Source organism: Mercenaria mercenaria, chromosome 10, assembly GCF_021730395.1.
Source record: "Mercenaria mercenaria strain notata chromosome 10, MADL_Memer_1, whole genome shotgun sequence".
NCBI lineage: Eukaryota > Metazoa > Mollusca > Bivalvia > Venerida > Veneridae > Mercenaria > Mercenaria mercenaria.
In genome coordinates this window covers 54497501-54523051 of record NC_069370.1, presented here as the reverse complement: position 1 = coordinate 54523051, position 25551 = coordinate 54497501, and the positions used below count along the sequence as shown (strand labels likewise).

The 25551-nt window shown below is 33.1% G+C and overlaps 2 protein-coding genes across 4 annotated transcripts in view; both read right to left on the bottom strand.

The window, feature by feature from the left end:
- Window positions 1-13762, bottom strand: part of LOC123561518 (neuronal acetylcholine receptor subunit alpha-5-like) — a 44133-nt gene extending 30371 nt beyond the window's left edge. The window contains exons 1-2 of one of the 2 annotated variants that reach the window (XM_053553119.1): window positions 13379-13762; window positions 724-991 (exon numbers count right to left, since the gene is read on the bottom strand). The gene's annotated coding sequence lies outside the window, so the exon portion shown is untranslated. The remainder of the gene's footprint in view (window positions 1-723; window positions 992-13378) is intronic. The other variant, XM_053553118.1, reaches the window with a different exon arrangement.
- A 4227-nt stretch (window positions 13763-17989) lies between these two features.
- LOC123561519 (outer dynein arm-docking complex subunit 4-like) overlaps window positions 17990-25551 on the bottom strand; it is a 19960-nt gene continuing 12398 nt past the window's right edge. Inside the window, exons 6-12 of one of the 2 annotated variants that reach the window (XM_045353957.2) lie at window positions 25013-25234; window positions 23953-24252; window positions 23190-23397; window positions 21963-22049; window positions 20814-21010; window positions 20034-20102; window positions 17990-19570 (exon numbers count right to left, since the gene is read on the bottom strand). In XM_045353957.2, the coding sequence (XP_045209892.2) occupies window positions 19368-19570; window positions 20034-20102; window positions 20814-21010; window positions 21963-22049; window positions 23190-23397; window positions 23953-24252; window positions 25013-25234 (1286 nt within the window). In that variant the 3' untranslated portion in view covers window positions 17990-19367. The remainder of the gene's footprint in view (window positions 19571-20033; window positions 20103-20813; window positions 21011-21962; window positions 22050-23189; window positions 23398-23952; window positions 24253-25012; window positions 25235-25551) is intronic. The other variant, XM_045353958.2, reaches the window with a different exon arrangement.

Here is a 25551-nt window from a genome sequence, read left to right as displayed (position 1 = left end):
AAATTATATCTCTCGACAGCGTGTATAATTATCACGGCAATTGCTAAGCAACGTTAATCCTCTGTTTTGGAAAATCAAGCTTTTCAAAAAATACCTCTATTATCCTATGAAAATACGATAAGGTAAAACATATGTTTGGCGTTTTTGAAACATGAAGTAAGTTCACTACTTCAGTTGAATAAGAAGTATCTTGTGAGCAAATGTAAAATTCCGCAAGAAGTGTGATGAATAAAATCTGGAAAGTAGATCCATCAGAAGCACCGAGAACAAGGCAAACAGTGAAAATTGCAGACTCGGTTTGATTGAGTCTGTTCATGAGCAGTAATGGAAAACGCAACACTGCCCACGCCCCCTAGCACCGGCATAAGCAGAATACAATCTTCAAATTTAAATGAGTTGAAATCAATGATCCAGAAGGACCAGAAAATGTAACAACACTAAGATGAAGTCGGGGCGACTTTTTACGGCCACCACACAGCACTTAACACCCGCTGTTGTGAAGTAAATAAAATCTGGAAAGTAGATCCCTCGGAAGCACCGAGAACAAGGCAAACAGTAAATATTGCAGACTCGGTTTGATGAGCAAGAATAGAAAATGCAACACTGCCCACGTCCCCTACATGTAATGTAGTGTAGGTTATGACCTATCTTTGACACCCCTTATTTCGGTAGAACTTTTACCATAACAGCACTTACAAAAGAAGAAAACTTTAAATAACATACCATTAGGCGGAATGTTCCTGCATTTCGAACACATTTATTTCGTTGTCGGCTAATTTCCTGTCCTCCAGGGATCAACTCTCATAAAATCGTGACTTTCCATTAGGCTTTATTCAGAACCAATTCTTTCTGCATTCACTTCATTAATTTCGCACGGCAAATTGAATATGGGAGCTTTTCTTCTTCTTTTTCGCCCAGACATAGACAAGCTATGGTATAACTTTGCTCTTTCGTCTTATACTGAATAATGAAAGGACGTAATGCACTCAATCTGGAAATAAAGAATGATATTAGAATTACTTTCTTGATTGATTAAATGCAAATCTTCCTGATATTAAAGTTTAACAGAGCTGAATGTTGTTCATTCTGAATGTTCCCGGTATAAAACAGACTTTAACAACATAACCCATCGTTCAAGTAACTGTGCTAAATTATTATAATACCATATATTATTGCTACATCCAGGATTTCTTTGTTTACAAGACAAACACTTCACTTCACTGTGATATGACCTTTTCCATAGCTTATTCATGTTTGGTAGGGTAATAAAAGCAAATACTAATAAAAAGAAGATGTTAGTTGCATGTAATACAATGAGTTACAATTTATTAATTGTATAAAACATGCTACGATGAGCATCTTTCAATAAAATATGTTTTCATTACAGATCAATTTTAATTGTAGAACACCATAATCAATTAGATCTATACTGAGTTAAATTTGGCAAAATATTAATAATAATCATACACTTTCTTTTCATGTCACAGAGTAGAGGAGTATTTTATCATAGGGTCACTTATTGTTTAATATATATTATATGGTTTTATTGTTTATTAATATGTGTGTGTTTTGTTTTTTTTGTTTCATCTATATGTTTTACATTCATGTTTTTGTTAATGTAAAAAGGCATTTTTGCTTATGTTGAACTTGTTATTGTCTGTTTTAGCAATGAATGCTGTAACGCACTTTTGAACGTCTACATGTGGATAAGTGCTATATAAATGTGGTATAATAATAATAATAATAATAATAATAATAATAATAATATGATAATAATAATAATAATAACAACAACAGTAATATTAATGATAATGGCATGTAGCAATAGTCGTTTGCCATATTACATGTAGTTCCAATTTATACTATGGCTAGTTTTATATATGTATCTATTCTGAGCATACAATCATTCTAGTTCAAATATAAATTGATAACGTACAGTAATTATTCATTATTTTCAAATATGAAATCTCTGCATAACTTAAAACTTTGAACACTGGCATCTGAGGTGGCCTTAACCATGGTCCCAGTGATCCGGATTGAAAAAAATCTTGAATATGCAGCATAACAGGTATATATGAGCCGTGCCATGAGAAAACCAACATAGTGGGTATGCGACCAGCATGGATCCAGAACAGCCTGCGCATCCGCGCAGTCTGGTCAGGCTCCATGCTGTTCGCTTTTAAAGCCTATTGGAATTGAAGAAACTGTTAGCGAACAGCATGGATCCTGACCAGACTGCGCGGATGCGCAGGCTGGTCTGGATCCATGCTGGTCGCACACCCACTATGTTGGTTTTCTCATGGCACGGCTCAAACAATGTTTTGGGACTTATGAAGAACGTTTGACTCACTCTGTACCTTCGACTCTACACTATTTTCTAGAAGATGATAAAGAATTTGCCTTAAAATTTCAGATTTTGATAATATTACTTTCGACTTATACGCCAGTCTAGAAATTTTCTAAGAACTGTCAGACTCTTATTAGACATATGAAAGGATAAAGGCTAGTTACATGCAAAAGTTTAAAAATAAGATAATTATATATCATAGTCTAGAAACTAATCTGCTTCGACTCCAGAGAGCCCATTTAATTCCAAGAGAATTTAGGGGATAATTAATTTCAAGTCAGACTTCAACTAAGATGAAACAATTAGCTATAATGAAGTTAAGAATTTCTTTGATAATATAATACAGTTTAGATTTTCTTTGATAAGTGTATTTTACTTCAGTCTGTTTTTAGAAACGATCTGAGAATTATCTGAGAATTAAACAACAAACAGTTAACGTAGTAAGTGCTCGCATTCCAATCGAGGTTAAATAAATAAATTTGAATGTGTTATTGGAACAGCTGTTCCTAGATCAAGTAACACATGAAGCTAATTAGAGATATGTAATGTGTTACAGAACACCGTTTAAAAGACGGAATTAGACAAACTTTCCGCTAATTGAAGTGATAAAATAAACTAAAACTTTGAGTAGACTCAAATAATAAGAAAACATAAATAAGTTTGTATAGCATTAATAAAATCTTTATTCATGTATACCAGACGGGAATAGGCGTAATTTTCACCAGTGCTGTAAATGACGTATCTATCATAGTAAAATAAGAAGGCAATATATCGCCATTGGTAACTCTGCTATTTAAAAATCTTTATTACAGGCTTAGGCGATTAGTTTCTATCTTCTAAAACCTATGCATATTTTCGCTACTCTAGGCATGGAAAAGCATGCATAATTACTACAGATGGATTTTAAACAAACACTTTAATTAATAAGTTAGAGAGAAAAATGAGTACAGATCAATCAAGAAATGCCCTGGAGAAATTATTACTTTTCAGTAAAAGTAAAATTCAAATGGACTCCATCACCCGAAAGAGCAAGAAATTATAAAAACACTCAAGCCATGTTATGCAAGAAAAAAGGCCTAACTAAACATTGCTAGTGTTTCCTATCGAAGTAAGAAGCTTCAGTTTATGTATGATGTTTTTGTTTACTTTATCTACAATTACATGTTTCTACTTGTAATTTTCACCTGTTCTAGTTTTTATTTTTGCATTCATTTGCGAGTGTGCACTTATATACATTTAGTGTACCCCTTTTCCATGCTGAGTCTAGTTTGGCCAGTTGCATTCTTTGAGCATTTTTTTGTCCTTTTTTAAAACAACCCTTTTGTTTTCTAAACACTGTATTTGTAAAAGATAAGGGACTTTTAAAAAAAAAATCATATGCCATTTAATTTGTATCAAAAGCCACTTTATAACAAACAAAAAAAAAACCACAAAAAATGTCAAAATCAAATTTGAAAGGGGCTTCCCTTTTGCAACACAAAAAAAGTCCGATCAAACGTTAAAGCAGGCACTAACAGATATATTTGCATGTCGCTTTCAAGACAGAAATCCCACGCGCTTGATATCAATAGATATGAATCAGAAATAAACCTGTCTTAGCCTAAAAGCACCATTAGCTTCAGATAACTCGCCAGTAATTGAAAGCATAGTGACGCCCTAATCACAGACTGATAGAGAATATAGAAGGTACGCGTATAAGGATTTCATAAATAAATTTAGATCAGTGCTTCTAAGTATATGTTTTATATGCATGTCCTGAAAAACTTGCTCAAAATAGCAAGTATTCTCCAAAGGTGTTTAGAATCTCCGTTTACATTGTCAGTATCAAGACGTTTTTTTTTTTCTTTTTGTTGTTTTGTTTCCTTTTTTACATTTTGTATCCTCTATCAACGTTTTCTACACTAATTAAGGGTCATTGAAACAAATAATACTGCAGACGTTCTAAAAACCATTACATTATCACTTCTGTGCCTTTATTAACAATTAAATCAATACGTAACTGATTCGATTCATTTTACTTAATTTCTTCTAAATTTTCAACAACTAATCCAAAGCCAGTTACCCTGTGAATCAGGTTTTGAAAAATACGAGATAACTTAAAAGTAGTTTGTTTCTTTGCTGAAAACAATTTATTTAGGTAGAAGCCTAGCAGTTAGACAATTCATTGTTGAGCTAAAATCTTAAACGAAGCCAGTCGTAAAATCTTCATAGCTATGTGAAAAAGCAAAATAGGTAAATGTGGCCTGTGCATGGCAAGTCAGTTTATCACAGTGGACACATGTGTGATATTTCAAACTATTCCTCTAGTGGTTACTGATATAACCCAGGTGATATACTAACACTTAACTATCCATGAAGCAAATGACGATGCATACGAATGGGTATGTGCGGTATCTCTATTAGTATGCATTCTTGAAAACGCATAATAGTGCAGCGAATTCTGTACAAAAAAGCTTTAAAATCTGCTTTATTGATTTAATGTTGTCGGCAAAAATATACAAAAAGTCATCTCTCAATTTATTATGGACAATGGAAGCCGTTATACTATCTCATACTGGGAGGAAGATAGAAATCAGTGTTCCAATTTCAAATGACGAAGGTATGTTACATGTTGCTTTAATGGAACACTTGTAATAACAAACTTTCAATGTACGTTTATAATCACCCCACTCCGGATCATATCTTTTCTTGCAGATATTGTGAATCAATACATAATTATATATTCCATACACAACAACTGTTCTATTGTTCATTTATTTTATTGCGTACCTACACGTACAGTGTATTCCTCGAGATAAAATATTTCATATATAGCTTCCAAAGACGATGAGTTTTCTTATTTCTCTGCGTAAAATAGTTGCAAATACATCGCCATTCAAATAAGAAGATAAATATCATTTTATATTATATATCCTTCTCAAATACGCTAATTTGATTGGTCGAAAGGGGTGCACGCGCGGGTCCGCAATAAGCGATATTGACCCACAAAAGTGATAATGACTCTTGCGATTTCCACCAAAGAGTAGGTTAAATGTAAGAAACTATAAATGTGAAAAGAAGAAATTCTGTCAAGAGTTTTAAGTTTTGTTGCTAATTTGTGTCTCAGTAGTTTATTGTGACCAATAAAGACAATATTCTGGTCGATATCACTTTTTTATATGTATGGAATATGGGCCTGTCAAGTGAATGCATATGAGAAGGGCATATAATATAACAATTACAGACTTATGTTGAGGTCAATATGTGTTTTTACGGACCTGTAAAATTGATAATAACCTCGGACTGTGTCCTCGGTCAATATCATTTTACAGTTCAGTAAAAACACACATTGACCTCAACATAAGTCAATAACTGTATTATAAAGTTTAGATCCACTGAAAAGAAGGAAATTGCTGGAAGTCTTTATTAGAAGCAGTCATTAGTCTGTCTCGGCGTAAGTCAACCAGCTCTAGGGTTATTTAAGAATCTGTGATTGTTACTCTTGCGCAGTTCGTACATGTATATCTAGGTTCAGTACCGCAGTATTTGGTAGTTTCTTGCGTTAGTTAAGCATTGGCCAGGGTCAAAATAACTCGAAAAACTGAAGACCCTGCTTTCCTTCAAAATCATATTCAGAGCGGATTTGTGTTATGCTGCTCTAAAATGAAAACTTTAAAACTACTAGAAAACATTCAACTGACTTTAATAGAATTAAAGCCATACAGACGGTCAACCGCAACATTGCAAATGTTGACTGCAGCAAAGATTACTAAAAAAGCAATCAGTTAACAGGTAGTTTAGTTATGAAGAGGCAGAGGAGAAGTTTGTGTGCAAAGCACACTACATTGTTGTACACTATTCCGCTAAAGTTTGCCACAAGGCCAAATATGATATTTTGGAAAATTGGCTAATATTTTTAAGGACTAAACTTTTGCTATTATCTCTATATGGACTACAGTCTTATATATGGCAGATATTGTTTAAGGATTTTAGGGATACATATAAACACATGATTGCTTTATGTTTCATTTCTTTCAAGCCTCTGTGTTTATGGGGTTTTCTGATGTATTTTAGGAGGACAGTCTCCGGCTTGCCTGCGAAAAGTATAAAAGAAACTGATATTTGCTACATGCATAGAATATTACAGATATCGGATTGCGTAGTAATCTTTGGACGCAGAATTTCTTTTTTGTAGGAAAAAGTAACAGTTTTCTACTAGATGCATAATGGATAACTAATCTTAAATAAATCAGTTCTTGGAGTAAATACTAAAACAATATTTATCTAGAATGCACAGCTCGAATGGTATCTTCGTTTGTTAAAATTTTTATGTAAAGTTCTTGGCTGTGGTGAAAAAAATCAACAAATCTAAATCTGATATAATTCGAGTAATGACATTGAGAAAAAAGTATTCAATATTTGAAAAATGCCATGTGCAATGTTGATACTGTCCCGTCATTTGTAAAGCTCCTTTGACACATCGATGTCTTCGAAACAACCTGTACGAAAAAAGGACCTGTTTTACAGCTGTAAAACGTCTGTAAAAGACCTGTATTTTGAAATTACAACTGTAAAAGACCTGTATGTGGAAAAATGATCAGAAATACAGTTGAAAATTTCAGGTGTAAAATATGAAGGTTTCAATTTACAGCTGTAAAAATTTTACTGTTGAAAGTTACAGCTGTAAAATGGTCATGTCTCAAAATTACAGCTGTAACATTTTTGGAGGGAAACATGAATATTGTCAGCCATCTTTAATGCATTTTGGCGGGATATAACTGAAATTCACACAGACATCACATCTTGTAAAATTTTAGAATTTAAGGGGACGCATACTTTGAAATTAGAAAAAAGTGGGTGGGGTATTATAAAATTTACCTGCAAAAAAGTACAAGGTTTTGGTAAATGAAATGAATACTGTTTCAACTGTTATAAGTACACAAAGGATTGCTCACTAAAACAAAAATGAGAAAAACTGAAACAAGAAAGTTATTGTTAAATTACATAAGACTTCTTGTGTACATTCAAAGTCAACAATTAAGACTTTTTGGTGCGAAAATAATAGTGCTTCACTTTGTCCAAACATTTATCAATGTCCTACAGATTCTAATTTAAAGAAAGAATGTGAAATAAGTTCACTGTCTTGCTTTTCATTTCGCATATGTGAGCTAAAACACATTATTTAGTTTGTTTACAAAGTAGTGCATAAGAAAAGATACGGTGGTCAAGGAATGCCACATTACAAAACTAAAAGAGTATATTCCCCTTAATACATTAAACATTTATCATTACAGAAGTCTAGTGGCTTACAATAAAAGCCTAGAAATGTTGCCATTATTAATTTTTAACTTGGTATTCATGAACTACAATGCACTTAAATATCAAAACACATTCAACAAACTTTTGAATTGTATTGTCTTAAAAATCCCAAAAATAAGGTATGAAATTTGGTTGAGAGGTCCAATCAATGTGTATATGTGCAAAAGCAACATTCTAATCTTTTTCACAAAAGTTACTAATAAACAGCAGGAATGTCAATGATCAAAACTGGACGAATATACAGTTATCCTCACTTTAATGTCACTTATAATTTGTCCTTGAATTCTCCACCATACTTTTCATAATTCTGTTTGCACGAGTTGCACGAGAATGCTGTCATTCACGTAAAAAAACGGGGTCAAATAAGTTGTAAATGCAATATCGTCTAAACGTAATTAATGGATTATGCAGTTCAAGAAAAACTTTATCTCATAACGTAATGAACAAGTATAATGTTGTAACAACAACTAAACTTAAACTGATCTAAGTAGCAGTCGGTTTATAAGTGACTTTATTGACTCATTTTGTGTTTTATTATTGTTGTCAAAAAGTATAACGGAAGTGCCTCACAACTGAAGCGGAAACCAGTTTGATGCGCAAAGTAGTCCACTGTAAGTAATATTATTTGACAAATGTCCACAGAAATTAATAATTTTCTAATATTAAAGTCGAATATCTGAATAGGATTCATTATTTGATAAGAAATTATAATCATCGACATGTTTTTTTTAAAAATCGTACACGTGCTGACACCTAAGTTGTCTCCCGTCGTTTATTAGAGTTACCTTTCGTCCGGCGCAATAATACATTTGCAGTGAATCGCCGAGAAGTCGTGGGAAAATTTAAAACCATGTAAACAAACTAAAATTTACCATCTTTTCAAGATGAATTTCAAGTCATCGACATTATGCATTTAACCCGCCTGACCTGTGTAGCATCTTAGATATCTGTTCTAAGGTATTCATTGTGTAGAATGTCATGTTATGCCCTTGCAATGCTAATCCCACTCTGATTTTTTTGTTTACATTTTTTATCAATGACAAATATGGCGTCCATCCCGAGATGAACAGACGTGGCGTTAAATTTTTACATGTTTAAGCAAACCTGGTGTGTTAGAAAGAAAATCTCATCCCTTCAACATTATTTGGAACACTGTTATTGTAAAAAACCTGTTTTTTCCTTATACAAAAGCTTAATATTTTGTGTTGAATGTACTTTCACAAAGACCTCTGTTTTCCTATTACATTCATAGTACCACATCCTTATCTACAAAATACTGAATATTACAGGTGTCCATCAGTATTATATCAGTTTAGGAATATGTTTTTTATTTTCCCACCATCGATTTCTTGAATATGCACCCCTTCCGCATTGCTATATGAAATGTGAATGTAGCAATATGCGTCCCCTTAAAGCGTTATAGAGTAAGTACAGATGTTTAATTATCTATTATAGTTGTAAAAGGACATGTATAAGTACATACATTAACTATTTACTCTATACTGGAAGCCGATAAGTTTAAAAGAAATAATTACAAGATTGTCGTATGTTTTCATGGCTGACAAAGAAAGTTTTATAAACAAGATCTGCATATGTTCTACTTTGTATCCTACTCTTGAATTTTGCTGTTGTTATACTGTAATCATACCATATATACTTTACGTACTAGATCATTCATTTTGCCATTTTCATAGTAATTGCTACCTTATCTAGAGAATTACAATTCATCCTAAAACTTTTTGCACCTCTACTTTCGTCCCTTAAAATGATGCCCTCTATTTCAACACCTATAATATTTCTACAGATGTTGTTACTTAAAATCTACAGGTGTAAATTTGGAACCTGTACGAAATTTTACAGCTGTACAAGACCTGTATTAATGTTCAAAATAACAGTCATGCTTATTCCAAATTTACACCTGTAGATTTTATATAACAACATTGATTTTACAGCTGTAGATTTCAATTTACAGTTGTCAAACGACTGTAAAACAATTCGAAATATGCAAATGAGCTACACCTGTAAAAAAAATACAGCTGTAAAAATGAAAAAAGTTACAGCTGTAAAATTGCCCAAAAGTTACAGCTGTAGAAATATTATAAGTGTTGAAATAGAGGGTATTATTTTAAGGGACGAAAGTAGAGGTGCAAAAAGTTTTAGGATGAATTAAACTTCTCTAGATAAGGTAGCAATTACTATGAAAATGGCCAAATGAATGATCTAGTACGTAAAGTATATATGGTATGATTACAGTATAGCAACAGCAAAATTCAAGAGTAGGATACAAAGTAGAACATATGCAGATCTTGTTTATAAAACTTTCTTTGTCAGTCATGAAAACATATGACAATCTTGTAATTATTTCTTTTAAACTTATCGGCTTCCAGTATAGAGTAAATAGTTAATGTATGTACTTATACATGTCCTTTTACAACTATAATAGATAATTAAACATCTGTAGTAACTCTATAACGCTTTAAATTCCAAAATTTTACAAGATGTGATGTCTGTGTGAATTTCAGTTATATCCCGCCAAAATGCATTAAAGATGGCTGACAATACTCATGTTTCCCTCCAAAAATGTTACAGCTGTAATTTTGAGACATGACCATTTTACAGCTGTAACTTTCAACAGTAGAATTTTTACAGCTGTAAATTGAGACCTTCATATTTTACACCTGAAAGTTTCAACTGTATTTCTGATCATTTTCCACATATAGGTCTTTTACAGTTGTAATTTCAAAATACAGGTCTTTTACAGACGTTTTACAGCTGTAAAACAGGTTCTTTTTTCGTACAGGAATAAGCATGACTGTTATTTTGAACAAAAATACAGGTCTTTTACAGCTGTAAAATTTCGTACAGGAAGGGAGTATTTTAAAAATTCATATCGAGGGCTTGGCGCAAAACTATTGTTTATCGCATAGTGAGGCAATTTTCCTTTGATCTTTGCAGCATGTTATACATAGTAACACACATTATTACTACAAAACTGTGCTGATATCTTACAAAACTGTTGCGATATATATCAACACGGAAATCTCTATGGAGTTTCATAAGAAAAAAAGTGTTCCGATATATATCAGCACAGTAAAACTGTTCCGATATATATCGGAACACTTTTTCTCTATTGAGGTCCTATCAAGGGAGTATAATTTTTTTCCTTTCAAAGAAAAGATGATTTTAGCTCCAATTTACAGTTCACAGAGAAAGAATTGTCACAAACACCTACATTTATAAAGTAAAAGAATAAATAAACTAGAATATTTCAAAAACTTGATAGTTATTGCCAAATTCAGAAATACATGAAATATATGAAATTCTGAGATTTCTCAAATGTTTCTTTTTCTTTGATTTTTTTACAAACAAAACAACAAGTTTTACAATATGTCTGGCCAATGAAATGCAAAGATTTAAAACCAATGCAGAAATTTGTTGGGTACTTTTATCTGGGGAACACATTTTCTAAAACAGAAGTTTTAGTGTTTCAGTCAGCGAGGCGCAGAAGGGAATCAAAATAGTAAAAATAATAATAAACAAATTTAAATGAAAATAATATATAAATTTTAATGATAAACTATGCGATAAAACAGTTATAATATGTAGTGCTCGTGTGTTACCAGGCTATATCAGAGCTAGGGGTACATCTCGTTATTTTTCTCTTCACATATCTGTCTCGGCCTACCGGCCTCGACGATATGTGCAGAGAAAAATACCCTCGATGTACCCCTAGCTCTGATATATCCTGGTAACACACTCTCACACATACTATAACTATTACATCTTGTTCTTTATTTATATACACTTTGGCACCAAGCCCTCGATATGTAGTTATAAATGTTCAAAAGCCACTTTCAGAAAATAAAACATAAAACAAATTTTGAGCGGATTCTACGTTTATCCCCAAAAACAAACGTAAAACGCACTGTATTATAAAGTTGCAGAGAACTTCCACGCGTTTGATACCAATAGATGAGAATTGAAAATAAATCTGTCTAAACATGAAACACCGTTAGTTCTAGATAACTCATCGTTAATTGAAAACATGAAACGTTCTATATCGTTCTTGTATTTGTGTAACGGCTTTTTATCGGAAAATTTGATCAAGTCTTCATTAACTCTTATCATATTTTTATTTTGTTGTGCATTTCTCGACCCAACTTGCTCAAAATAGCTGGGTTCTCTACGGGTGCATCAGTTTCTCCGTCTTACATCTTTAAAAGATTTTTTAAATTTCATTTTTATATACTTGATAGTGGTTACTTAATCAGGAACATTCCAGACTTCAATATAACAACACGTAATCAAATTCTAAAACACCTGCGCCTTTATTAACAAGTTCATATGAATGAAGTATAATACGTAAGTTTCTTTTCATTCTGAATTTTATAGTCGAGATGCCCAAAATAATACAATGCAAGTCTCCACCATGCATTTTTAATATCATTTTTATTCAACAAACATTTTATATTTACAAAGGTAATAGGATTTTTTCGCATGTTAGTTTTATTTTGCTTAAATTTACTAGAAAAGAAATCAATGGAGAAACCCGAGTAAAGATAACCATGCAGTCGTCGCTCAATTTATGAGCAATATCTATATCTGCTATGACAAAAGTATGCCACAGAGAAAACAACATGTTGTTGTTCAAAGAACACGTAATAACTATCTATCAATGTACGTTTATAATTATTTCCCTCCGGTCCGTATCTTTTCTTGCAGCTATTGTGAATCAATACATATTTATATACTCTGCTCGTAACAAATGTTCTATTGTTCATTTTATTGCTAATCTACACGTACTGCGTATTTCTTCAGATAAAATATTTTATTTATAGACTTCCACAATAGTACTGTCTTAGTTTTTTGCGAAAAAAAGATGCAAAATGCCTTGTCATCGAAATAAAAATACATGTGAAGAAAGAACCTGGGGAAGCATTGAGTTGAAGCAGTCGACCAATCCAAGTGTAAATTGAAAATGTAGTCGTGACCCCGGTACGGTTCAAAATCAAGTTGAAGACTGCGATTCATAAGATTGTGAGTAAAAAAAGAAATAACTATTTCCGCTCATATTCACTTTCGCTTCTTTTATCATATGAAAACATCTTGATATTTCTATACATTTCTAATATTTGCTGTAAGAGAGACTTGTTTTAAATTCTGACAAACCTATAATTATGTCACAATATTTATATATTGTAAAAGAGTACAGCAATGAGAATAAAACAAAGCTTTTCTTACCATTTGCTCTGCATCTGTTTTCTTTCAACTATTATAAACTATAAGTAATTGAGGGATGCCTTGCTTTTTAACCCATCAGTTTGATAAAGTTATACAGAACGTAGCCAGTCTCAGCTTTGGATGAAACTCGAACTCGGGGCCGTCAAGCAACGAGTACGATCGTCAAAATGCACCAGGCTTTTGTCTTCTTTTTTTTCTTAACTCAGAAATATTCAAAACTCTTTTGTCTACGCATATTAAATATTGTTATTTAATTTCTGTACCTTACTTAAAATGAATAATACTGCTTTAAGTCATATCCATTTGGAGACAAAAGTTTTACTCCAGTTGTCCTAAGGTACCATTGTTAAAAAGTGAGCACCGACTTGAGTATCAGAGCAGTACCCAAACCATAAAGGTAAGAAGCAAGTGATTTGATGTCAGCGACCTAAAACAATAGGCCATGGAAACCCTAATGTTAAAAAGTAACATTGATCATTACAACTATCTTACCTACCAATGCAAACTCCCTTCTAAGTATATTTATCCTTTCCTTACGAAGATTTTACACTATACAACGTCGTATTTTCCGGAATATTTTTTTTATGTTCCAGTTCTACTCCAAACACTATTTATCTATAGAAATTCATATGAAGTATTTCCTTTGAATAGATAATAAATTCTTGTGTTGCATCTCAGATTCAAAATTTCAAATAACATTCAGATGTTGGTAAAACAACATGACCGCTGATACACAGAATCTCCAATAGGAAATATAAAGTTAACGTTTCTATGGAAACAAATTACTAAGTTGTCGTTATTCCATCAATGCTGGGACAAGAGAAAAAGATAGAGTGAGAGAAATGTAAGCGTCTGATTCCATAAAGATTGTATTGATTTTGTATCAAGAATAGGGCTTGGAACATAACATGGTACCGCCTAGAAATGACACGTTATACCAAAGCTATATAGAATATCTAAATACAACACATCAAGTATGCATATATGACCAAAATCTGAAAATATATTAATGACAATTTTCACGAATCAAACACTTGAAAATAGAAAATTCAACACTCGGTTTCTAGGACAGGTTCATTATATCGCTTGAGTCAAGATAGAATTTTAGGCTCCAGCTATATGGGTCATTATATTCACAAAATGTTTGAAGACTTTCCAGTAAACATCCTTTTAATTCTGTAATTTATAAATACATTTTCCTTTCATTCCTTATAATACAAACAAGAACTGCAGTATGAGGTTTGTTTGAGTGTCTTCATGCGTTTAAATCTTTATATGGCGATTGTTAGAAAATGCATTGTCTCAACGTATTCATCTACGTTTTTTTTTTCTCATGTATATCAAAGAAACCCTGAAATATTTAACCTTCCGCTTCCGAGTGAATAATAAAATAGTACAGCTTTTAAGATTCAAAATAACTCTTCCGCTTATTTATTGAAACCCGATGTTATTGGAAAATGTTGTGTCCGTAAACACGTGTACAACCGGTAATGTCGGTATGCGGTTAGGAGATACATATATCGTCTGTGAGTAGTGTTGCACCAGGTTTGTAACTTTGTATATCTAAAGGAAGTTATAGATCAAAAAGAAAAACACGTGTGCATTTAACGGAGACAGCATATCAATACTTTTAGGAAAAGGACGCAGGGCTGATAAAAAGTGTATTTTTCTAAAACATCAATTCTTTAAATTAATTGCTTTTTTAATATGCATACAATAGTGCAGAAATTTGTTTAGTTTGCGATAACCTTGAAAACTGTTGATGATGTCATTTTCTTGTTTCCCCACAAAAAGACCTGAAATTTAGAGGTGGCGACTAAAGGAAACAAAAGGTCAATAAGCATGCAAGTTTTAATCAAAACCTTATTAACATTGAAGAAATTAAATCAATAGAAAATGATAGTATTTAGATACCCAGCTTTAACAATAACTTCTACATGTCTTCAAGAAAGATTTGTGCTGTTGCGATCATTTGCTGTTGTAAGTAGGATGTTTAAAGCAAAATACAAACAGAAATGGACTCTGTAGAGAAAATTATGTTGTCAGTAATAATAAAACCGGTCATTTTCACCTATTCTTTTTTTTGAAATTCTGTTAACATAAGTGACCGATTACATCAATGGTGTAGTTGTTCATTTGCGAAACTGACGTCCCAGAAATAAAAAGTTTTAATGAAAAAAGTACTTCTATAAAAACTGAAGAGACACTAACTTCAACACCGGTACTTTTATTACAAACATTGCACATCGTCTGATACATTTCATCATTTTAAAGTAATCTATCACAACCTGTGTTTCATGTAGATGAAATCTATAAACTTATAAAATGCTTTGGCATGACATTATGCGATTGTTATTTTTGAAAACTGTCTGAAGTTTTCTCGGAAGAGGCCATGACCGTATGAGGTGACTTTACAAATGGTCTCTACACACTGTCCTCTTTGATTCTTTGATATTGCGGTGACAGTGCAGATTGTGAACGCCGTGGATCTCCTGAAGGGACATATTGAAAGTTTTTTGATGGTTACAATCTTTGAATATGTTTTCGAATATAATAGCCGCCGGCTTCATTTTGCAACGCCGGTATTTGGCAAATTTGAAGCCTATATTTATACGCGCTTCAGAAAAATGAAAGCTGTTTTAAATTGTTGTATTTACATGTACTAACCAAGTTCAAAATTAGTATGAATTTATTTCATATCAGTACTAGATTTTTTTTTGTAAATATGTATGGAAAGATGGCATTTGCCATGGCAAAAACGATTTTGCAAGAAATTTCGTCATTTTGCAATTTTGCCATGGCAAATTAATTTTTAATTTCATGAAAAACATGTTTTCTCTATTTCTGGACATATGTACATGTAGATTTATAACTTTTTATAACTTTATCTCATTTTTTGAAATTTTGCCATGTCAAAAACCTGCCTTGGCAAAGAGCTGCCATGGCAATTTTGCCACATATATATTATGTGGATTCACTGTTTTATATTTTCTGGTCCTTTTAGGATCATGGAGTTCATGCAATATCTTTTGTAATAGAGTTCCACTTAAGCCGGTGCTAGGAGGCGTGAGGGATGTTGCACTTTCCGTCACCTTTCATGAACAGACTCAGAGTCTGCTATTATTTTGCTTAGTTGCATCCTGTGTTTCCAAAAGACCTTATATATTTTATTGTTTTCCGTCGGATTGCTTTCCTTGCATTTTTGTGGACTTAATATCTCTGACTATAGTAGATGGAGGAAGCTTAACGCATGAAGTAGGTTTCGAACATGCACGATCATTGAAACATGATTATAACCTTGATTTAAGGAATCGGTCAAGCCTCACTACAAAGATGTTTATGCAGAGCCTAGACTAAATCGGTAAGGGAGACTTTTCCAAGGCGTTTATTCATTGGAAAGAACGAGTTAGTATAATACTATGCTTTCGTAAAAGTATTTAGCTGTTGAGGTTTAGAATGCGCATAAGATGATGATGACCAACGCAAAAAAGAAAGTATCAACATATATCTTATAACATTTAAAGTACTGTCATCTGTACAAAGCTACAAAATGTTAATACGATTTTCATAAAGGTCCTTCCTGTCTGAGTTAATGATTTTCATTTTACATATTTGTAATATGTTGTGCTATTTTCTAATTAATTTGAAAGTTAACAGAAAGCAATAACTAATGTTAGGGTATTTTATTTACTCCCTGGGTCGTTGTCGTCAATGCAGTAAGGGCTGGTATCTGTTAGACACCAAAGAAACCGTTGGTATCAGCATATTAGAGTCGCGCGAAGCAGACTTGGTCAATACATTGGATTTGTATACGAGTACAGTTGTAAAACATTGTGAACCGTTCCAAATGAGCATATGTATGAGTATATTATGAACAGAAGAGGCTTGAATGTTTTGCAAAGTCAGTGGGTACCATGGAAACAGAAAAAAGCAGACTGCATACATAGTGTGGTATCATTTGAAAAGCATGGACGGCCAACATTAAGGTATAGCATTGGTTTCTGATATCATTTTGTTGAAATATATTATCTGCTTTTGTACATGCACAACATACTTGTGTAATTAGAAACTAAATGCAAGTTGTTGCGTTGGCAATGGATTGGAAAGTTTCATTTAAAACATGGTTGTATCCCTCTGTGTACCCGATCGGCGTTGACCTGGTGTATACAAGTTTTTAATGTTTTAGTCGTATTTGTTCTAGTATTTAACAAAAGCAACAGGGGGACAAATGTCTTTGTACAAAATGATATCATGTAACCTCAAATATTGACCACAGCTCATCTAAACAGACTTATCTAAATATATTTACTGGTTTCACGCAAGTCTCTACAAATCTATTACAAACATCACTATCGAAGTTTCCATTTGGTTGTGCGGTTATGTTAAACGGTAAAACAGTTTCCTTCTTTTTTACGATAATGGTTGAGGTAAGCTAAAATTCCTTCTTGCAGAGGAGTCTAAAATGAATTATATAAGACGATGCTTTGAAAGTACTGAAGACAACAAAGTTACATCTTGCCATGAGCAGATTTTGACTAAAATAAGAAAAATAAACGTCCTCATTAGCTATATAAAACATAAAACATTATTTACATTTATATACTATTTTTATACTTAATATTACGTCGTATATCAAACAGCATAATTTGGGATCGTGGAGTACATTCAATTTTATAATAATAGAATTCCATTGAACCTTGTGCTAATGGACGTGAGGGGTGTTGCACAGTTAAATACCTCTCATATATAGACTCAGTCCTACCGATTCTGTCATTATTTTGCTTGGATTATTTTTCGTTTAAACAGAGACCAGTTTATATTCACAGGGAGAGAAGTTTTAATATTAGTTTATATAATTATGTGGAAAAGTTAATCTTTCCATAAAAAGGTGTCAGAATACTTTTAAATCTTTTAAACTCAAAACAACTTGTTGCTGTTCTTGAAAAATCAATTTCATGATTATTGATTATGTTTTGTGAAAGACATAAACTTAGTATCAAAAACTCTGAAAGAATGTTGTCGAGTTTTCATCCCGAAAATTAAATCTGGACTTTTACTTAAAACGATAGAGTGACCATAACGCATACGTGCACGAATTACTGTACGTCATATTTTAAAACAAAGAGTAATGCAACAATAAAATGTCTTTTTAATATGCTGGTGTATACATTCAAGTAGCAGTTCAATATTACTATCCGTAGAGAAAATTCTAATGACCTGTATCAACTATAATCTAGTATTTACCTCATATTTGCAATATGTATTTATTCTTTAGAAATCGGGACGCAGCGGTCAGCTTCAACTCAATGTGACATTGTTTCCATCTTGGAAACTTACCATTTTGTAAATTACATTGTATAAACTTAAGCTGTATATATGAAATTCAATTTATCTCTGTGCTTGAGATTTATGTCTGCATTAGTAACTGGTCATTTTTTCCGGCATAGCTGGCTGTATGACACGGGTTTTGGCAATCAGTATACAGAAGGGTATGTGTTGAAAACGTGATTCGAGTTTTGGTAAATATTTGAATATACTATTTAAATAACACTCTAAATTACGGATATATATTTATTTTAGTATCAAAATCTGAAATGTTTTCTTTTCACTTCAAAGTTTTTCAAATGTATCATCACAAAAGGTATATAAAGTAAACCTTTTGCCCCGTTGTGTACCTCGCTGACAAGAAACCTAATTGGAACATTTCGAGTGTCTTCCGCAGACTGCTGAAGACCGAAAATTTGCAGTTTATATTTTTAACACAATATGTCGTGAACAATGAAACTGCTCAATATTCCGAATAGAAATATGCGGATAAATCATTAAATTCCTTCACTGGTCTTCGGATACTTAAATCATCCATTAGAGACGAATCAATTTTCACTCGGGCTTGAATGTAAGCTCTGAATCCTAGTTCTTGTCTTCGTGATCCATTTTAACATTGAAATATAGCCACTGTATATGAGTGTGTTTAATTCAGCGACGGATGAAAAATAACGGAAATTGAAGGTGAATATTCACGATTTTCTTGAATTCGTGTATGAACTGAATTCGTGAATATTAACGAACGTTAAAACATTGCGAATATTTCCGACTTTACAGCATTCCCTATGAAGAGATGGCGAGGTTTTCTGGTGACCAAAACTAATGTGTGTGATGTTGTCAACAATGTTATTACATTTTTTTTGTACAACAGTCAACCTGCGTCTTTGAAATTCAAAGATCTAAACTTAAATTAGATGCCGAGGAAATAACTTTCTTAAAGTAGGTACAGAGGCAGAGCAGGTGCTTCTATCTATTATTCTTCTATTATTACAGTAATATCACTTGTATTAGGAAACCTTATCCTGCATCTGAGAAGCGAAAAGCAATGACAGATTTATGTATTCAAAACAAAATAAATACATCGATATATGTACTGGCATAATTCATATGTATCATCAATGATGTTCAACCGGTATTAAAAAACATCTGCCACTAGTTATCCCTCTACCGTAACATTTGTTTTCGCGGACATGGCGGACAGCGGTGTTGCCCTAGAAACGGGTGTTGCAACAGGTATATCATAATGAACAGGTGATTTTCGCATTTGTTTGGTTGCCTGTTTCGTTTTTAATTGTACAACCATTTTCTTGTTTACGTCCACCAGTGCGCGTGTCATTGCATCTTGAGCTCTTTTATCATCTGTAAACAAAACAACAGGTTTAATCTCAACTGAAGCAAAGTGTAAGTCCAATAAACCAAGGGCAAATAAACAAAACACATTACGATTTGTCTCACGTTGTTGGAAGTCATTTAAATAAATATATGGCAACGTATCGAATACAACGTTTGATTCTTCATCAAAATGTTACAATACGACTGCTCAATTTCATACCACTTATAATCCTAACTTGGCTCACATGAATACGATAACTAGAACTTACGAATCTTTACAAATATGGTATTATGAGGTTTTTCAATTCAAAATGAAAATTCACTTCATAAATAAGGCGATAATAAACCCCGTAACATTTACCCTTTAAATGTTTTTGTTTAAATTTGTTGGTCGTTAATATCTATCAGGTGTTTTACACATCTTGAAACAGTCAGTAAGGACATGATGATAATATAAAGGATATGAAAATGTAAATAAACATATACTTACTTAAGAGTTTTGCACGCTCCAGAGCATCCTCAAAGTGCTGATAGGCATCCTTGTACTTCAAAAGGTTTACTTAAAAACAATAAAATGCTAATTATGTTACATATAATCTAAACATGACGAGTGTCTGTAGCTAAACGCTTTTTGTTGTTGCATATCGAGCAATGTTTGAGAGATAACCATAACCTTAACAAAACATTCATTATGCTGATACAAAACAAACATGGCATTATTTATATATATTGTTTTCACTGAACCGAAACCTATAGAAACATAGCTCATGTAAAATTATTGCCGTAAATACGACCTGGCTACGAAGGATCACTGATTAAAAAAATAAAGGCCAGATATTGTTGGTTCTTCTAACCAAGCTGTTAATATAATGTAGGGAATGATTTGAAATGCGCTTAATTACACGCTATTACACAATATTTCGGCATCAGATTAAGTGTGTCATTAACAGCGTTAAATGATAATTCTGTTAATCTGAAAAAATTATGACATCCAAGATTTATTGGAGACATTCAATGAAGAATGCTTAAAACCGAAATATTAAGAAACAGAGTGTAATTTCTAATATATCTTATAAGTAATAAAATATGTAGGAAGATGCTTTGGAAGTAGTGAACGCAACTAAATAAAACAATGGCAGACTCTGCTTGACTGAGTCTGTTTATGAGAGATTATGAAATATGCACACAAAAAAACCAATTCCCGCTGAGTTAAGCGCGATATTCACTCTAAAATCAGCGCGGAATGAAATGCAGAAAATAAACACTATACCTTCAGCAACAGCGACCAACACATTTGATTGTAGTTGAAGTCTCTGGTCGTTTGCCTCAAGTGCCGACCTCAAGGACTTCAAGCCAGATTCATGAGCGTACTCGTATATTTTCATCATCAAAAAGCAGTTTCCAATCTCGTGAAATAGCCAAGCGGTCTCCTTCGGACTTTTACATAAGGGTGCCTTTCGATTATATCTAAAAGTAAAGTAGGCAGTAGCTTTTTTTAACATGTCACAATCAAGTTTGGATACAGATAAGGCTTGCCTCATTTCTTAGCTTATCTGTCTTTAAAGTTTATAGGGGGTATATTATCAAAACTCAGAAACATTTAGTAAACAAACAACATCTTTATCATCAATCTACCTGTCCATTACATGTTTTACCGTACTATTCCGTACGACTGGATACTTTAAATAATCTCAAAAAGTTGTCCCTCTTTAAAAGTGAATACCCTTTGTAACGAAATAAAAACAAAAAAAATTGTAGAAAAGTACGTTTCACCTAGTTATGTGAAATTTCAGCACTGGACATTATTGCAAATGCATCAAAAAGAAGATATGATCATATGTAACGGTTCATTGAAAATGGTGAGTTGAGCTCCAAACGTATGACCTCTTCAAGCAGTCCTTATCCGGAATTCAATGTATAACAGTAAATTCACAATTGTTTTGTACAATAATATAATTATATATATTTATTACGCTTCTAAATTTTCATGTAAGGAAACCCTTTCTTTGTATGTTTTGACGCTGTTTGATGTGTTTTCCTCAAGTAAATATGTATTTATAATTATGGCAATAAAATTGACTTTAAAAGGCTTAGAATGTCCCTATGACGATTCACGCAAAGCACAGGTAAAACGATATACGTTTCAAAATTCCGCTCGCAAGACTGCATACATGTATGAATCAATACAAGGGAAGTTAGTATTTTCGTCATAATATCAGTAATTATTTGGAGAATCTCAGAAACTTTATCTAAATTGGCAAATACAATGTCACTTGAAGCTTTTACTATAAAAACAATATTTTCGAAGAAAATTGTATGTCAGACGAATACCATAGTTACAGTATGAAAAGGTATTGCTGACATGATCGGAGACTGGATTGATAATTGCTTTAATGATAAACTCAATTGTTTTACTTACATGTCAAGAGCTCTGTTGTATTTTCCCATTAGCACGTGTACTCGTCCAAGGTTTCCTAAAGCTCTTGATTGAATATCTGTATTATTACTGAAAAGACGTTTATTTGAGACGTTAGGAACCGGATAATGCAAAAGCAATATAGAACACACCAAAGCACCATGGATATACCTCGAGAAAGCTGACAACACCGAAGTAATAACTCGTCAGTTGTGTACGTAACACCGTCTTCTATGACATTTTCGCTTACTATTTCAACAACGCAAAATGCACACCATTTTATCGTTAATGTAAAAGTGTACGGAAACTGTTACTGTTGTATCACAGATGTTGCAGTTCACATTGGGACAACGGGATTTCGGTAATTGAAATGTTGTATATTGCATTTGCTACAAGTATAAACGGGTAGCATAAACTGTTAATAAAGCTTTATATCTACATTCGCCCTATTCTTTTCCATTGAAAATTATGACATTCATTTTGTATGAACAGCAAAAGGAAAGGCGCGAAAGTTACGTCAACGCTGCATAGAGATAACGGGCCGCTGTTTGACGACGTCCGCGTATAGTCAGGGAGCACGTTCCTTAGATGACGTCGCAGTTGTTCCATCTGGTGAACAGAATGGCCGGGAAGCTGATTTTAGTGCAGCAAAATGTGTGAAATTTATAATATAATCTTGTTTACAAATAGAAAGGAAATATAATGTAAATGTAAGAAATGAAACTTTTTTTTCGGTGTTCATACGAAATGAACGACAGACTGATAGGATCGGCAAATTCAACACGAATCGCTTGCGCGATTCATGGATTGCCGATCCTATTTTGTCGTTCATTTCGCATGAACATCAAAATAAAAAAAATCATTTCTTAATTTGTAGCAGTAGCTACAAGAGTTACATTCCCTTGACACAGTCTAAACAAAAAGTGATATTTTATCAACAGCTGGCATCGTTACCATACTCTGTTTGACAAAGGACAAAACAAGTTCAAATCATTACTGTCTTTCGTAAACCGCTTTTCCCTCTAGTGTACATAGCACATACAACAGCCAAAGCTTATTATTCAAAATAATGGTATTTGAGATATAACGTCATTTTCTTGCAAAATCCTGTACTAAACTGTATAACATTTTTGAAGGAACAATAATTTCTTATCATAACTGTGATCTCTTACAAACGTTGAACACACTCCTAGCACAATGAGGTATGAAATTGTATATAAATAGATATACCTTTGTTCACCAATCATAAGATCGTGTCCATGATTTTCTAGAGCACTCGTTAAATTTTTAGTATGCATGTCACAGTTGCCTAGACAACTGTACAGAGTTGACAGAAGAATATACTTGGTGGGGATCTCTTCCTCTGTGAACCGACCGAGTACATCTATAGCAGCATCCGCTCGCTTCTTGCACAAATCTAGCTGGCCTTTACTGTAATCTGAAATATGTCCACAATAGCTCCATTGATGTTTTCTAAATTAATTTGCTTGACACCACATGAATTTCTATAAATAGTCAAAAGTACATAATCCGAAAGCAGTCACTGTCATTTTAATGTTACCAAATAAATCGTCATTAATAATTGATTTCTATATTTAATAGATATAACACATTAAGCATAATGGGACAGTTTTGGTTCGGCTTTTGTCTTGCTACTTGCTTTTTTGCATTCTTGTTTAAAACCACTACCGAAAGATGTCAAACAAACGGATTGATTCTACAACTATATCAAGGAAAATTATATATATCTTGCAGTCGAACAGAATTGGAAACTGAAACGGTTTAAAACAAATAAAGTATTTGTTGTTTATATTCCTGCCATTGTGAATGATCAAAACATAAACACGATTCTGATCCTTTATCATGTAATTTTTCGAGTCTACACTTTAACCTTAGCTAATACTGAGAAGTAATTTCGACAGTTCTGATGTACTGAGATCGTTTGAAACTATCAGGACAGTGAGGTAGAATTTGGAATGTTCGGCTGACTTACATTTGTCAATCTGTATAATTTCCTTTTCGATATACGCCGTCGTTTCCTCTCCACGTTTCATTGCCTCATCCCGATGTTTACGACGCTCTTCATCCGAGTCTTTCTTCTGATCAATTTCTTCAGCAATCATCGTCATCTCCCGTAAGTCCTCGTCACGGCGATAGGAAGCGAAATCGAATTTAACCTTCTCGGGTTTTGGTGGCTGTGTTTTTTCCTTTCTCTTGCCATATGCATAACGGGAGCGGTAAGTTTTGTTTGATGATTTGCTAAACTTTGAACCGTAACTCTGTACTGTTGAAGCTGAAATATGCCAACAGTTTTCAACATAATAAGAATATCCAGTATACTATTCATTTATAAAGGCCGAGGGGTTCACGCCAATTCCAATGCAATATTTATTATAGGTTTCAGAGCTGTTTTGAAAATCAACAATCCTGACATATTTTCAAATAATTTTGTCAAAGTGAAATGCAGTTGCTGAACTTTGTTTAAAACTTGCATTACAACTTTAATAGTTTGTGTGAAGTTTCAAGAACTGGTTATGGAAATATTGGAGGAAATTTATGTTTGGACATTTTCCAAGTGCAGAAGAAGGGAAATAATTACTTCAAAAGAAAATAAACAGCCAAAAAAACATGGTAAACAACATAACTTTGTGACCCTTAAACCAGTTCCAACACAATACCTTATTCGGTCATTATAAATATTCAAACCTGTGTGTCAAGTTTCAATCCAATGCATACTTGGGTTTCAAAAATATTGAAGGACATGAATGCTTTACATATTCTAAATGACAAGGCAACACTTTGTTGAAACAGAAGTCAGAATGATTGGGCCTTGTTGTGAAGTTGCTTTACGATCCTAAAGATCTTGTTTCAAGTATCAAAATAACATCTGTATGGGTTCCATGTCAGTGATATACAAGGTAGTGATTACAGACTGACAGGGTGTGGAAGACAAAGCTATTCCTGTAAAGATTACCTCTCCAAACAATGTTCGGTGCTGGTATATAACAGTGGGGAAAGGGGGGGTTGTAACTATCTATCTGGTTCAAACTTACATGTTTTATATGTTCCGACGGACTGGAGAGAGTCTGTACTTGTATACTGTGACAGGCGACTCTTATTGCCAAACTGACTGTTGGTTTTACGGCTAGGATGAGGAGGTGGAAGAGGACCCAGAGTGTCCCAAAATTGGGTACGTTCTTGTAGAAACTGTAGACCTGTTTCAGCAACGTCAGCGACTTCACCTTTTCCTAGTGGAGTCTTCTTATTTTTATTGACTGAAAAAAAAAAGATAAGTTTGAATATTCAAGATACCTTTGAAAAACAACCTGCAAACGGATCATTTCTGTGTGACTAAAATCTTAGCCGATTCAATAACCGGGCTGTTTTTCAGTTCTTTGTATTCAATTATCTCTTTTTATTTCATAAACTCAAATTTTGATGATTTTTCTAGAAAACAGATTATTAAGTATACACATAGCGTTTTAAAAGTGTATTGAAATATTGTAAAATTTCTTAATGTCATTGGCAACTTTGTTAAAGTATATAAATACTCAAATAAAAACGCCTTGGGTATACAAGTATAAAACAATGC